This window comes from Podarcis gaigeae (genome assembly GCF_964106915.1).
Source record: "Podarcis gaigeae genome assembly, chromosome: 4".
Classification (NCBI taxonomy): Eukaryota; Metazoa; Chordata; class Lepidosauria; order Squamata; family Lacertidae; genus Podarcis; species Podarcis gaigeae.
In genome coordinates this window covers 44,450,054-44,464,875 of record NC_139677.1, presented here as the reverse complement: position 1 = coordinate 44,464,875, position 14,822 = coordinate 44,450,054, and the positions used below count along the sequence as shown (strand labels likewise).

The following is a 14,822-nucleotide window of genomic DNA, read 5'->3' as shown; positions in this document are numbered from 1 at the left end:
ACACATCAGGACAAATTATCTGTTTTCTACAATTCTGTAATTCAAACAGAAGAAATGGAAGGGAACATAAGTTTTATCATGGGTTAGTCTCCCCCAATATCTTCCACTCGTAGGGATCTGGCCCAGTTGTATAGCTTCACTGCCTCGTGCTCCCAGTCTTCATCTGACAAATGACTTTCATGGCTTGACTCTTCAGTGACTGTGGAGTCTGAATGATCACTTAACAACGATGAAGTTCTCAGCATCTGCTCCAAAATAACAAAGTATAGATTATTCTAAGAAGAAATCACAGCTTAGTTGTTTAGTCTCATACTCCTAAACAGAATCCATTGTATATGTTGCACTATAAGGTGGAATTCAGTGTGGGATGAGGGTGATCATTCCATCAGTGCAAGAATTTTTGCTTTCCAAATGGAACCATCTCTCTCCTCCCCTGTGCACTGTTCACAGAGCCAATTTGGGGGAAGTCATAGGGAAACACAAGGGGGGGGGGACCCTGTTGCACTAGCAGTTTTTGTTCATTTAGTTGAACCCACCCATAATAACAAACAAACAAACAACAGTCTTGGATTGGACACTTGAGCAGTGTCTGCACTAATATTCCTTCCTAGGCTATGTTGCAGCAACCAGGATGGTGTCCTTCAATAGGGGCCCTATTGCAGGTTTTGTTGCAGAATGTAACTTACTAAAGCAGAGCTTATTTTCTAAACCACGGAGCCTCTTGGGCTTGCCGATCAGAAGGTCAGCGGTTTGAATCCCCCCAACGGGGTGAGTTCCCATTGCTCTGTCCTAGCTCCTGCCAACCTAGCAGTTTGAATGCATGCCAGTGCAAGGAGATGAATAGGTACCACTGTGGTAGGAAAGTAAACGGCATTTCCATGCACTCTAGTTTCCGTCACAGTGTTCTGTTGCACCAGAAGCAGTTTAGTCCTGCTGGTCACATGACCCAGAAAGCTGTCTGTGGACAAATGCCGGCTCCCTTGGCCTGAAAGCGAGATGAGTGCCGCAACCCCATAGTCGCCTTTGACTGGACTTAACTGTCCAGGGGTCCTTTTGCATTGCCACTTAGTTAGAAGCCGATCTCACACACCGGGTATTTTTTTAGAAGGTCTATTACAATTAAGGACTGCAGCCAACCCCTTGAGATCTAGCAAGTGAGGTTGCTTACTAACATGTTAATTCCTGCATTTTTTGCATGCCAAAGCTACAAATGTGTTGTTTTAAAATTATGGAGATGGATTTCTAATATGTCTAAATGCCTTTTAATGAAATTAAAACAAAATAAAAATGATAGGATCAGTAAAATACAAACTTTTTTGGGCTCTTTATTTAGTGAGTTACACAAATGTTCTTCAGCATAGGTGATCAAGAACAATTAGTTAGACATAGTGTTATGCTGTTGTCCTCACTTTTCTGATGGCTTTTATGTAGAACAAGTAGAGTTACCCTGGTCATAATCTTAGAACTGTCTTATTAAGTTCATCCCAACGGGGGGAAATCAATAAAAGCTCTTTAAGACAGACTAGTAGAATCTTGCTCTGGCTTGCCAGAGCAGCGATGTCACGCTGGCCACGTGACCCGGAAGTGTCTCCGGACAGCGCTGGCCCCGGGCCTCTTAAGTGAGATGGGCGCACAACCCCAGAGTCTGTCAAGACTGGCCCGTACGGGCAGGGGTACCTTTACCTTTACCTTTAGTAGAATCTTAGCTGTGAGATTTATCAGCATTTGATCAGAAAATTTCTTTTTCTTTTAACATGCTCACCTCTCTTTGTTTCTCAAGGCTATAAGCCTTCCTCATTTTTGCATTCTTCTTCTGAGCTTGGTAAGAGCGACGCCCAGTTCTAGGTGCTGATTTTCTACTCAGTTTTGAGAAGATTGCAGTTGTGGGAATTTGTGGTGGAGTTCTGGGGGGAAAACAATGTTTTAAACAATTCCCCCACACAATTGTACAGAATTAAAATGTTATCAGCGTTCACTATAGAACAAGGAAATTCCTACTTTACAGTGTAATCCTAGGCATGCCTATTCAACAAACGGTCCCCAAGTTAATCTAGATTTAGTCCCAATTAAGTGAGCATAGGACTATAACTGTTAAAATGTTTTAATTGGTGCAGCATTAGGTTTCACCAGTATGAATGAGTAGTCATAACTGCGCTGTAATGCTTGCACATTTGTTGTCAGTATTAAACGAATATATTTTCCACTGACACAATGTAACATTTAAATCAACAAAACCAAAGCAACATGAAAATACACTTCTGTATCATATTATCAAAATACTGAAACTATCACAAATATCTTTTACATTGAAATCATGTTTAAAAAAATATTAATGGGAGCTGAGCCATTTAGCATTACATAGAAAGCCCTTTAAATACATAGCTGCTATAAAACTAAACATGATATGTAATTGTTTAGATCATAATATATAATAAAATAAAATAATGTATTAACTAAGAGCTGTAAGTGGACAGCTGAGGCCAGAGCAATGCTTATCTATATCCAGAAGGGGGAACACTTGCCTTCAAATAAACATGCCATTCCATATCAGTCATGGACATTGTCTTTACAGTGGTACCTCTGGATATGAATGGGATCCGTCCCGGAGCCCCCTTTGCATCCTGAGCAGAATGCAACCCATGTCTGCGTGGGTTGCGATTCGCCGCTTCTGCGCATGCGTGTGACATAATTTTGAGCGTCTGCGCATGCATGAGTGGCGAAACCCGGAGTTAACCCGTTCAGTTACTTCCGGGTCGCCACGGAATGCAACCTGAAAACGCTCAACCTGAAGCATATTTAACCCAAGGTATGCCTGTATTATTATTAATATTCTGTTGGGAGCCACCCAGAGTGGCTGGGGAAACCCAGCCAGCTGGGTGGGGAATAGTGTGTGTGTGTAAAATGTAGGCCATCTTGTTTAATGATTTCTCTCATTAAATATGCAGAATGCTCATTAAGCGTTTGCCGAAATTGGTTCTTCGGAATAATTCTATGACGGTCTGTGAAATGTGGTTGACTGCAACTTTTAATGTTTGAGCAGAAGGTTTCATAGCTCTTTATACCACTTATCTATGTAACCAGCAAGGGACGCAGGTGGCGCTGTGGGTTAAAGCCTCAGCGCCTAGGACTTGCCGATCGAAAGGTCGGCGGTTCGAATCCCTGCGGCGGGGTGCGCTCCCGCTGCTCGGTCCCAGCACCTGCCAACCTAGCAGTTTGAAAGCACCTCCGGGTGCAAGTAGATAAATAGGGACCGCTTACCAGCGGGAAGGTAAACGGCGTTTCCGTGTGCGGCTCTGGCTCGCCAGAGCAGCGATGTCACGCTGGCCACATGACCCGGAAGTGTCTCTGGACAGCGCTGGCCCCTGGCCTCTTAAGTGAGATGGGCGCACAACCCCAGAGTCTGTCAAGACTGGCCCGTACGGGCAGGGGTACCTTTACCTTTACCTTTATGTAACCAGCAGCATGGAATTTGGACTGTTGCAAATGAGCCATTTAGAGTTGTGGATATCCACAGCTGCTTTCCTAAAAAAGCCCCTCTTGAGCAACCTATTCTTCCCACAACACTCTTTCATATTCCCCATCCCCTTGTGCTTCTGGGCTGCAGCTGGCATAAAGTCTGCCTTGGTGGTAGGTCTCTGCCTGCTGTTGTGAGTTTAATGTGCCAGTGTATCTTGGGACTCTGATGGGAGAGTGGGATTTAAGAGTGATCCTGTTCTGTCTGCTGGGCATAAATTCTGGGACAGGATCATACTGAAACTGGTTTCCCAGAATGCAGGATCAGGCCTACGGTACACAATGTATCTCACAAGGCCTGCTGCTTTAGTGGCTTTGTGAATAGAAGAAGTGTGGCTGCCAGTCTTCCCTCATCTGTCTCAGGATATGGGAGTGCAGGTGCTACATATGTGTTTTATTATTATTAAAAAGCAACACACATTGGGTGGCCAAGGCAGAATGGAAACTAATTTCACACCATTTTATTTTCTATTTACACACACACACAAACAAGGGAAGAAACAAGGTCCAAATTATCAAACATGGCAGCTGATATGATATACCTAGAGTTTTTCAAACTGTGTCGCAACACATCAGTGTGTTGGCTGCAATGTGTAGGTGTGTCATGTGAACGCTCTCCGCACTCCTCACGGCTGGAAAGGGGTTAATTTAACCTGCAGTTTACTAGTAAAACTGAATTACTATGACGTGAAATGATGCATGTCTAAAAAGTGTGTCACCAACATGAGGAGTCTGGAAAGCTCTGATTTACCTGATTTGACAAATAGCCATGATTTGAGCACGACATGTTTCTTCATTCTGTGGCCTCAGCAGCAGAAATGGCAATTCCATCCTAAGTCTGGTAGATAGCTTCCCAGACTGTGCATAGTCCATGATGTCATACACAATCATTGATCTGGGAAAATCATGTAAAGACAGCCTTCTCCAGCAGTTATGTCTGCCACCATAGTATGCTGGAACCTCATCCATGAGATTGCTATACTAGACAGTCATGAAAGAACAATATGTATGAGAAAGTTGTATTAGGATTCTCTGGTTATCTTTTGTAAACTACCCCCTTTACTGCAATTCTTCCATTTTATCAGCCAAGAAAATAGATAGATAGATAGATAGATTCTTTATTGTCATTACACAAGTGCAACATTGCACAAGTGCAACGAAAATGAATCCTAAGTCTCCAATTCTGTGAAGTAAGTCCCTCTGATTGCAGTGGAACTTACTTCTAAAATATGTAGGGTTGCATTCTATATTATTACTGCTAACATAATATCTTCTATAGGATCTGTTGCCTGGATTGATTGTTTAACTGAATTTTACAAATACACAAATATAATTACAGTGTGTGTGGTAATATGCTGTTGCCTTGCTCTTACTAGTGTTGTATTTAAGTTGACTTTGGGGCTGTTCAGATCTTCCTCCAAATCTCTTCCCAAGTGAGACTGGAAGCAGGGTCTTGGACTCATTCATTCCCTCCTCGGTCTTTTTCATTATCAGATTAATTAATTAATTAATTATGGCATAAGGGGTGGAGAACTTAATCATTGCTTACTTGTACGTGGTCTCTTATTGTAGCCACATCCAACTCCTCTGTTATTCTGTATTTCTTATGCTGAAGTTCATCCTGCAGTATCTGATTATAATACGTCCGGTATCCCATTAACTTGCAAGCATCAACAGCCGCCTATCAATCATCAGAAAATACAGAAAGAGCTTCAGTGTCACTGTAACTCTACCCTAAATCATCATTCTGAAATCCCCATGCATTCAAGACAAAGCTCAGCCTGATCGTACCATTATAATCAAAAGTGCATCAATTTTGTATCTGAAAATTTTATAGGAGCTTGATGATGCATTTTCTAAGGCACGGTTCAGAAGCTTAGTGGAAAATAATCCTAGTCTCATGAAGGAAATGTAGCTGCATCCTGCTTTCCATCATGAGCTAAGTGTTACATGCACCCACATCAGTTTTTGAGAGGGAAAAACAGCATGAGTATGTTCTCCGTACAAAGTGTGTGCATCATACATTAAGTTTATAATATTCTTAATATTTTATTGTACACCACTCAGTATGTGAAGTGCAGGGTACAATTTCAAATAGTAAATTCAAACACAAGGTGAAGAAGTAGGTATTAATGGGGAGGGCAATCTGTACTGTGATGTCTTAGAACCAGTAACATTAAGAACTCAAAAAATTCTAATGAATCATAGAATTGTAGAGGTGAAGGGATCCCAAGGGTCATTTAGTCCAATCTCCTGCACTGCTGGAATCTCAAGTAAAGCATATGTTAGATAGCCATCTAACCTTGGCTTAAAAACATCCAAGGGAGGAGAGTCCACCACCTCCTGAGGGAGACCGTTCTACTGTCAAACGGGTCTTACTGTCAGAATGTCTTCTTGATGTTTAGTCGGAATCTCCTTTCTTTTAATTTGAAGCCATTGGTTCGAGTCCTACCCTCCAGAGCAGAAGAAAACAAACATGCTCCATCTTCCATTTGACAACTCATTAGGTATTTGAAGACAGCTATCTTGTCTCCTCTCTGTCTCTAATTTTCCAGGCTAATCATACCCAATTCTCTCAACTGTTCCTCATCAGGCTTGGTTTCTGGACCCTTGTTTTTGCTCTTATTGGAATTGTCTGCATTTGTGCCTTCAATATTTCACCTTTAAGAAACTCCCACCCATCTTGGACTCCCTTCTCTTTAAGTATTTCTGACTATGGCATTTCACTCAGTAGTTCCTTAAGATTTCTGAAATGAGCCTTCAAGTTCAGAGTGGGTATCCAACTATACTCAGCTTTTCCTTGCTTCTATATAATGAAACCCAAGAAACATGATCACTTCCTCCCAAGGTTCCCAGTACTTTGACTTCCTCACTGGCTAAATTAGGATCTCTGCTTGGCCTACTTAGGCCCATGGGCTGAGATCTCTGCATTGGAATTGTTGACCCTCATGATCCCTTCCAACCCTACAATTCTGATTCCTCACAGCTGGTGTAAAGTTATCATAATTAAAAACGGTAGCGTTTTAAATATAAAGAACAACTTATTATAGTATCAAGCTTAGGTAACAGATGATACAGAACATTAAAAAAAATATCCAATAGGTTACCTCACTTGTTGCTGTTATTACGCTTTTCCCAGTGATGTAATGGGTGTTTTGGTCTCTTGACTTGCAAAATATCTTGAACACAACGAAAGGGGGGAAATCAGATCCAGCTAATCTGAAGGGAGGGGAAACACCAGAACTTAATTACCTATTGTTATCAAACAGCTTATTTAATGTTTGGCAATGGAAGTGACTGTTTTCATTTTAGTACTAATTTAAATACTATGATTGGCGATGTTTTAAAAATCCATCTGTGGTTTTATTTAACAAAGACAATCCAACAAATTATATCCTTAATCCCAAACACATGTTAAGAGTATGTTCCCTTGAAAGGTATGGGATTAGCTCCAATCTGTGTGCAAATTCAGGTCTATGGGATGGATTTAACTAACCTGGTTCACTAGTGGAAGCCAGGGCAAGGATTCCCAATATTGCAGTGGGGCTTTGCGCTCCTCTTCCCCCAAATCTGCTCTGGATTAGTAGAACCCCCAGAATAGTGCATGAAGGAAGAAATGGTTGCATTGATAGATATGTAAATTATATGATATATGTAAATTATGTAATCAATATGGTATATGTTTATATGTATGTATAATGAAAAACCAATAAAAATTTATCTGACGAAAGAAATGAAATGCTTGCGTTGACAGAGTGATCAAATTAGCACCATGTTGAATTCTACCCTATGTGTGTAAAATGTTTTCCTTTCTGGATCTCTATCTGCTGGGAACAGAGAACACATTTTGCCTCACTGGACTAGAATTAAAATTGCAGCGCTAAACATATAGCTGACCAGTGAGTCTTGGCACATCTTGGGAGGAAGTAGTGAAAATAGATCTCGTGCTGTCCTCTGTTAACAGCAGCTCTGCCAATGCTGTCAAGTCAAGGGAACTCTATGGATGGGACTCAAGTGTGTTTAAGGCAACAATCTAGGACATAGTTATAAGGAAATAAGATCAAATGTATATGTTCAGTAAAATCACTTGGTAAAGTCTATATCATTTCAGACTATAAGCTGTCTAAATGCCTATCTATCTATCTACCTACACCTCCTGCATGTTGAAAATCAGCTTATCAAGCAGAAAGATATACTTAGGACTGCAGCCTTAGTTACTGTCATCAGTAAAAATACACTTGCTCAGAAGGAGTCTATATTGGTGTTTTTTCATAGTAAAGTATCACTATGAGATGCTTATGATTCTTGTATACTACTGTTCTTATGAAGCTACTGCCACACAAAGTAGAATAATATATTTGTTCATTTATCAATAGGAACAATTCATTCTCAATTACTCTTCTTTGGAAGAAACTTACTCCATTGGAATCACCCCTACATAGTAACATTTAAAAGGTGAAGAAAGAGACCATTAAACTAAACAAAATATATTAAACCAAGGCATGGAAATGTAGTACTTTTACCTGAATCGAACTCTGCACGTAAGAGTAGGGTCTTTAAGAAGTTCAGCCTCCAAAGGACACACTCTTTTCAAAATATCATGGGTAATGCAGTACTCCTGAAATAAATATATGTTTTGCTCAGAGAGTTTTCAACAAGCTTTATTTTAAAGCAGCATTTAAAATATCTCTATCTTGCAAAAAATAAATAAGTATATATGAAACAAATGAAATAAGGCATACTGAAGCAGTGATAATTAAAAAGAAAAAAGGAGGAACCCTCAGTGAGGAGGTTGGAAGTCATATGGAGAAATTAAGAATTTGTAAATTAAGAAAAAGACTTAAACAAAATAACTCTTTGTTAAGAATTTAAGGATTTGTATAAATAGGTTGTAATGTAAATTTTTTGTCATGTGGAAAATCAAGAAAAAGCAAAAAAAAAAAAAATCTCTACCTTGTTCTTCACTGTGAATAACAATTCTAGAGCAGATAACAATGAAATGTACATATGAAGGTAAAAAAAAATAAAGGACCCCTGGACGGTTAAGTCCAGTCAAAGGCGACTATAGGGTTGCGGCGCTCATCTCGCTTTCAGGCTGAGGGAGCTAGCGTTTGTCCACAGAGCTTTCCGGGTCATGTGGCCAACATGACTAAACTGCTTCAGGCGCAACAGAACACTGTAACGGAAACAAGAGTGCACGGAAATGCAACAATTTTACAGTAAAGGTAGAATATATTACAGTCACAACCCAGATCATGAGTAAAGGAAGAGGGAAGTATCAGCATGCTATGGAAGGGCAGGACTCCAACTCTGAAGTGTTTTAATTGACTTCAATTTTGTATTGTTGTAACTTGCCTGGTATAACTGTTTTTAAACAAACATCAATGTACAGAAGTAGAAATTATTTTTAATAAAAATTCTAAGGACAACCCCTCTTGTAAACAGCAACTACTCCCCAAAACAAAATAAGAAATAAACTGAGTGACCATAGAATGTTGAGAGTCTATATGGATGTAAATGGAAAATTGGAGGATAAGGTAATAGAATGGAGTATGCAGGAAGAATGCATGGCTAACTAGAACCCTGAATAGGAACATGGCACACTGCAACTTTCTGTTGAAGGCCCATTTATTTAGTCACCTTTTCAGTCTGAAAAAGAACAGGTGCCCGTCAACATCTAACTTCAACTAGAATGTTGAGGCATTGGCTATTACAAGGTCTGCAGCAAACCAACACATCTTCAGACAAATTAGAAAAAAGTAACGGGTCATTATTTGCTTATTTGGCTTGAAAGGCATGGAAGACTGGGAGTAATGAAGAGCAATGAAGCTTGCTTGTGTGTGTGTACCTCTGGTCACAGCCTGGTCCCTGGATAACCAGGTGGTAACAATGGCCAGGAGTGCTTTTTATCAACTTCAGTTTGTGCACCAACTTGTGCACAATCTAGAGTAACTGGGGTTGGCCTCATGCTTCAACCACATACAGGGTAATGTAATGCACTCTATATTTAGTTGCTCTGAAGATGGTTGGCAAACTTCAAACAAATGCAGCTACTACGGTTTTGACTCATATTATCTAATATAGTAGCCTTCTGCATTGGTTACCAATTTATTTCTGGCCTCAATTCACTGTGCTGGTTAGACCTTTAAAATCTTAAACCAGTTGTGGCCCACCTCTGAGCTTCTGAATTTGTACTGTTTTACTTTCAGGAGCAATAATTATTTCTGATGGGGAAATGGCCAAAAATCAATTCTTGCTGCTCAGTAATTTAGGATGCAGCAACTTTCTGGTGGGCTTTCCTCTTACAACACACAGCCCAGCCCCTCTGTGTTAGCAGATTTCTACTGCCAACAGTGACAGAGAGCATGAAAGCATTATCCCTGGGTCCCTGCTGGCTTTGGAATATTTGTGTATGTACTGTTACAAATAAAACAAATATATTCATGATACCTTGAGGGATACCCCTTGCAAGCCAGAGCTTGTTTCTATACCTCAATGCATCCATACAAAGGGAAACCACTTTAAAAATAGAGTTATAATGACACATTAAACTATAGGAGTACATCTAGTCAGCCCAAACCACATGCAAGAGCATACCGCTGCCCGAATTGTATGTTTCATGAGTCTATACAACCGTAGCCTTGTGTGACTCCACCACGCCTTCTGAATAGTTTTTGCTGCTGTGTCAGGATGAGACCTGGTGGAAAAAATTGCAAATCACCAGACTATAGTGATTGGAACTTAAAATTATTGCCAGAAATCAATTAAATCCCCACAAGCCCATACAGGGAGGAAGTTGCATAGCTGGGTACACTTGTTCTGGACCTCAGAGAGCTATGACAGCTAGCGCTGGTCCGCCAGGGGCCTGCCAAACTTATGCTGTTTGAGTTGATAACTTTACCCTAACAAGACTTTTATCCCCCAGGCCTCATACAAGCTCTGCGGCAGCCTGCACCCACATACTAGAAAGAGCTTCCCTGTTGCTTTCTGTTTTGCAGCTATTACAGACACAAAGTTTCTGACAATGTCTGAAACTCCCATTGTTCTAGATGCATTTTGAAACAGGGAATTTCATTAGTGCAAGCAGTTTGAGCTCTGGGGGCAGTACTGCGCCTAGGAATTCAGGTTAAACCTGCAGAGTGGAAGGAAAGGAAGACCTTTTTCTGCCTCCCCTTCCAGCTACTCTCTGAAGGATGGAGAAGAGACCCTCTTAAAAATATTAGGGGGGTGGGCAGGGGAAGGACTAGACCAAGTGAAAAATGAAAATGATTTAGCTGCAATTCATTCATTTACAGCTTTGTATTCTTGTTATAAAAAAGCACGCCTAAACATTTTGTTTTTGCCCCCATAACCTGGGTTTAAGGTGCCATTTAGCTCCTAGCTGTCACATCTCTGTTTCTAATACAGTGGTACCTTGGGTTACATACGCTTCAGGTTACATACGCTTCAGGTTATAGACTCCGCTAACCCAGAAATAGTACCTCGGGTTAAGAACTTTGCTTCAGGATGAGATCAGAAATCATGCGGCGGCACGGCAGCAGTGGGAAGCTCCATTAGCTAAAGTGATACCTCTACCTCAGGTTACGAACAGTTTCAGGTTAAGAACGGACCTCCTGAATGAATTAAGTACGTAACCAGAGGTACCACTGTACTGGTTTCTGACCATCAAAAAGGTGGCACCCTCCAACATTGATTAAACTGTGTTCTCCAGGCCAATGTTTGTGAGCCATAAAAGAACATATATTCTTCAGAAAACTGCTCACAAAACAAGTTGTTCTATTTGTTCAACCCTTGTTTGGGGGCCAGAGTCCACACAGATCCATATTCATATTTAAAGACTGATTAGCTTTTTCCCATGTCAGAAGCCGGCCGTTGGGACTTAAATCCGAGGTATGCTTCGACTAGGGACTCAGCTGCAAATAAAACGTTTTAAGCATGTTTCACGTGCAATATACAACATGACACGAGGTGGCAATGATGAACCTTATGGAAAACTCAATGTATTTTTTAAAAAGTATTTTCAGAGCGGCTTTTACATGTGTGTAAATCGTTTTCTTTTGCGTTTCCTTAAGAGTTGGGTGAGGCGGAAATTCAGCACGCGGGGAAAGCTACATTTACTGAGCGCCTGCCTCACATGCGGGTGGTAAAAGCCCCCACGGGAAAAGGTGCCAACCCACACGGCCACCTCCTTCTGCTCTATCCTTAACAAATTCACGGTAGAATTGGAAAAGCATAGCCCACTTTCAGCCCAGAGCCAGGCTCCCAGCCAGTGGCGTAGCGTGGGTTGTCAGCACCCGGGGCAAGGCAAATAATTTGCGCCCCCTAACCCGTGGATTTTAGTAGGGGCAGAGAGATGCGAGTGCGAGGGCGCCCCCCCCAGATGTTGCGCCCGGCCCCCCCTGCACCCCCCACGCTACGCCACTGCTCCCAGCTTATCCGACGCCCTTACCTCCGCTTTACTCTGCTGTCACTCTTGGATCCTGCCAGGTGAGAGCTCCTGCTCCATATCGTGGCCATCCTCGACTCAAGAGCCCGCAGGCGCCGCAGTCGAACTCCTTTCGCCGGTCGCCTAGCAACAGGGACGCACAACGCGACCGGAAGCCAAGTTGGGCACCGCCCACCATTCGCGCGCGACGTCTCTCCTCCCCCTTCCCTCGTGTCGCGCTGGTGCCTCTCTGGCGTCCGCCCGCGGCGCGTGGTTTGTGCGTCATTGCCGTCGCGCCGCACTCCAGCAGCGGCGCTGTCCTCGGCATGTTCAAGGTGAGAAAGTTTCACCGGTAGTTCTTGAGGAGGGAATTGAACGATATCACTGTGGTTAGTTTTCTTTCTCTTCCTCCGCACCCAGCCCCGGCTCTGTTTCGCCGCGCGCGACTTTCGAACTGTTTGTGTGTGTGCGCGCGCGCGCCCTTGCGCCGTTACGGTCGGCGCCGCGCTCGTATTACCGCGCGGTTGCCATGGAAACATGCCGGTTAATCGCGGCGGTTTTTTAAAAAAGGGGGTGTAGACGGAGGTTTGCACGCGCTGGTGTTAGCAGCCCCGCCCTCTTCAGTTTTGTCTTTTGTGTTGCCGTTTGGGCTCCGCGGGGTGGGGGTGGGGAGCGAGGCGGACCGGAGAGTGAACTGCTCTTCTAATTCCGAATCCTCCGCCCGTACACATAGGGAGCCCTCTCGATGTTGGGCCAATGCAATACGGAGTTCAACTCGTATTTCAGCCCTCGCGCAAATCACCTCTTCTCTCCCATTTAGAAAAGAATCTAAATGCGTTCTGGTGCTGTCGGCTCAATTAGATGTACAGTGGTACCTCAGGTTACATACGCTTCAGGTTACAGACTCCGCTAACCCAGAAATAGTGCTTCAGGTTAAGAACTTTGCTTCAGGATGAGAACAGAAATCGTGGAGGCCCCATTAGCTAAAGTGGTGCTTCAGGTTAAGAACAGTTTCAGGTTAAGAACGGATCTCTAGAACGAATTAAGTTCTTAACCCGAGGTACCACTGTACGCATATGGTGATCAAAAAAACCCAGTGATTATGTTCCCCTGTCGGTGTTCATTTCTTAGCAGAGTTCCTAGCAGGCTTTTTAAAATGACTAAATCGTATGCATTTCGATGGCGCTGACTCCCAAGCGAGTTTAGGATTGTAGTCTTGTGTTGTAGAGGGGCCATTTATAGTGCAATTCTGCACACGTCAAAATCAGAGGTAAATACCATCCCTACAGATAAGTGGCTGTAGGGATGCAGTCTTAGTTTGTAGCACAACCAGAGAATCCTTTATCACCTTCAAAGATGGAGGTTGCAGTCCTAACACCACTTCGTGTGGAGTGAACCCCATAGAATTCAGTAGGACTTCTGAGCCTATGTTTACATATGAATACCGGTAGATTAAGTAACTCATTATGAAGTGAACTGTAATGCACAGATGTTTTATTATGCCATAATAAATCCGTTGGTTTTTAAGCTGCCACAAGCCTCTTTGCTTTTGCTGTTTTGCATGGGATACTGTAGGGGCAAACAATATATGGAACTATTTTTTTATTTTTTTAAAGGAAGATGGTCTGCTATGTAATTTGTATTAGAATTCACAATGCCTACAAACCTGAGTGAAGTTTTGCTTCTGATACAGAGGGACAATGAAACTTATTTCAGATCTGTTATAGGAGTAACTACTCATCCCTCATCAGAGGAGCATTCATTGTTGATTTGTATGTTTCTTAAATGTTTCAGTTTATATTCAGGTATTTGAAAATACAGTACAGTAGTTGCTAGTTTTCTAGGGTTATACATCCTGCCTTTCTACAGGGGGAGCTATAGGACCAAGCTTTGTGAAACAGAAAGGTGTTTTGTATATTAATTAACAATGTAATTGTCAAAAAAATCATGACCTGTTTTTTCACTTAACTGTATTTGATATAATTCATATTCCTAACCAATTTGTGGAAGAAAAATGCATATGCTCTTGGATTTGAAGACTTTGTTATTCTATCTTCGTTGCTAATTTAACTGCTGTGGTTTCAGTACAATCAAGTAAATACATTTTGTGCAACAAAATAAATAATTCAATGGTAGTTTTGAACATGGTTGTAAAATAGAGGCTATTAAATGCCTTCCTTGTGATAAAACACTATGCACACTAGATAGTCTATGAATTAACAGTTAAAAGTATAAATTAAACTTTCTGGGCCATTTTCAGTACTCAGCATTTGCAGAGCTTTGTGTTCTACATTGTAATCATATGCATGTTTACAGAAAATTTCCCCCTCCCCAACTTCAGTGGTGCTTAATTCCAAATAAAAGTGCACTGGGTGGCAACCATAGAAAACCTGATGAAGATTGAAGTGTTGTTCTATTTTAGGCATCTGTTTATTTTAAGAGAACATGTTACTGATAGTATGATTTCTATTTGAAGTGTTCACTCAGATTCATCAATGCCATGTGGGAGCTCAAGTGTGCACATAAAGTTTCTTTGTCTCCCAAGTGTTCTCTTCCCCCCTGCCCCCGCCCAATTTATTATGGTAGACAAACAAGGATCTAGACAAACAAGGATCTGCACACACTGCTTTTCTTTCTCTTTAAGTGATGCCTGACCATTGCTCTGAATATGGGTGGCTTAAAATCCTTGGAAGAGCAATACAAATTGTTTGTAGTCCTTATGCCGTCAGACATTTATATAATTTGTGTGCTCTATTCATCTTGCCTCATTCCTAAATTTATTGGAGCAAACATGTTGGTATTGGTATTTACAGATTATCTCCAAAGAAGCTAATTTCCCTAACCTCTGAAGGTTAGTATGTTCTCTTCTTTGGTAATTAATATT

At 41.7% G+C, this 14,822-nt stretch overlaps 2 protein-coding genes across 5 annotated transcripts in view; one reads left to right on the top strand and one right to left on the bottom strand.

The window, feature by feature from the left end:
- Positions 1–5: 5 nt before the first annotated feature.
- LOC310842455 (uncharacterized protein CXorf58) lies at positions 6–12,266 on the bottom strand (the record flags this gene model as incomplete). The annotated part of the gene is given in 9 exon segments (XM_083734494.1): positions 6–245; positions 1,763–1,904; positions 4,265–4,494; positions 5,063–5,194; positions 6,621–6,732; positions 8,037–8,131; positions 10,111–10,210; positions 11,963–12,173; positions 12,176–12,266. Coding segments are annotated over 9 exon segments (1,275 nt in total). The 3' UTR covers positions 6–83.
- The window catches only part of APOO (apolipoprotein O), a 17,803-nt gene continuing 15,154 nt past the window's right edge, over positions 12,174–14,822 (top strand). For 2 of the 4 annotated variants that reach the window (XR_014563113.1, XM_083734616.1), the window contains exon 1: positions 12,174–12,273. Coding sequence is in view for 1 of the 4 variants with exons in the window: in XM_083734616.1 (XP_083590742.1) it covers positions 12,265–12,273 (9 nt within the window). In the remaining 3 variants the exon portion in view is untranslated. Of the gene's footprint in view, positions 12,328–14,751; positions 14,790–14,822 lie in introns of all 4 variants that reach the window. The other 2 variants (XM_083734618.1, XM_083734617.1) reach the window with 2 other exon arrangements.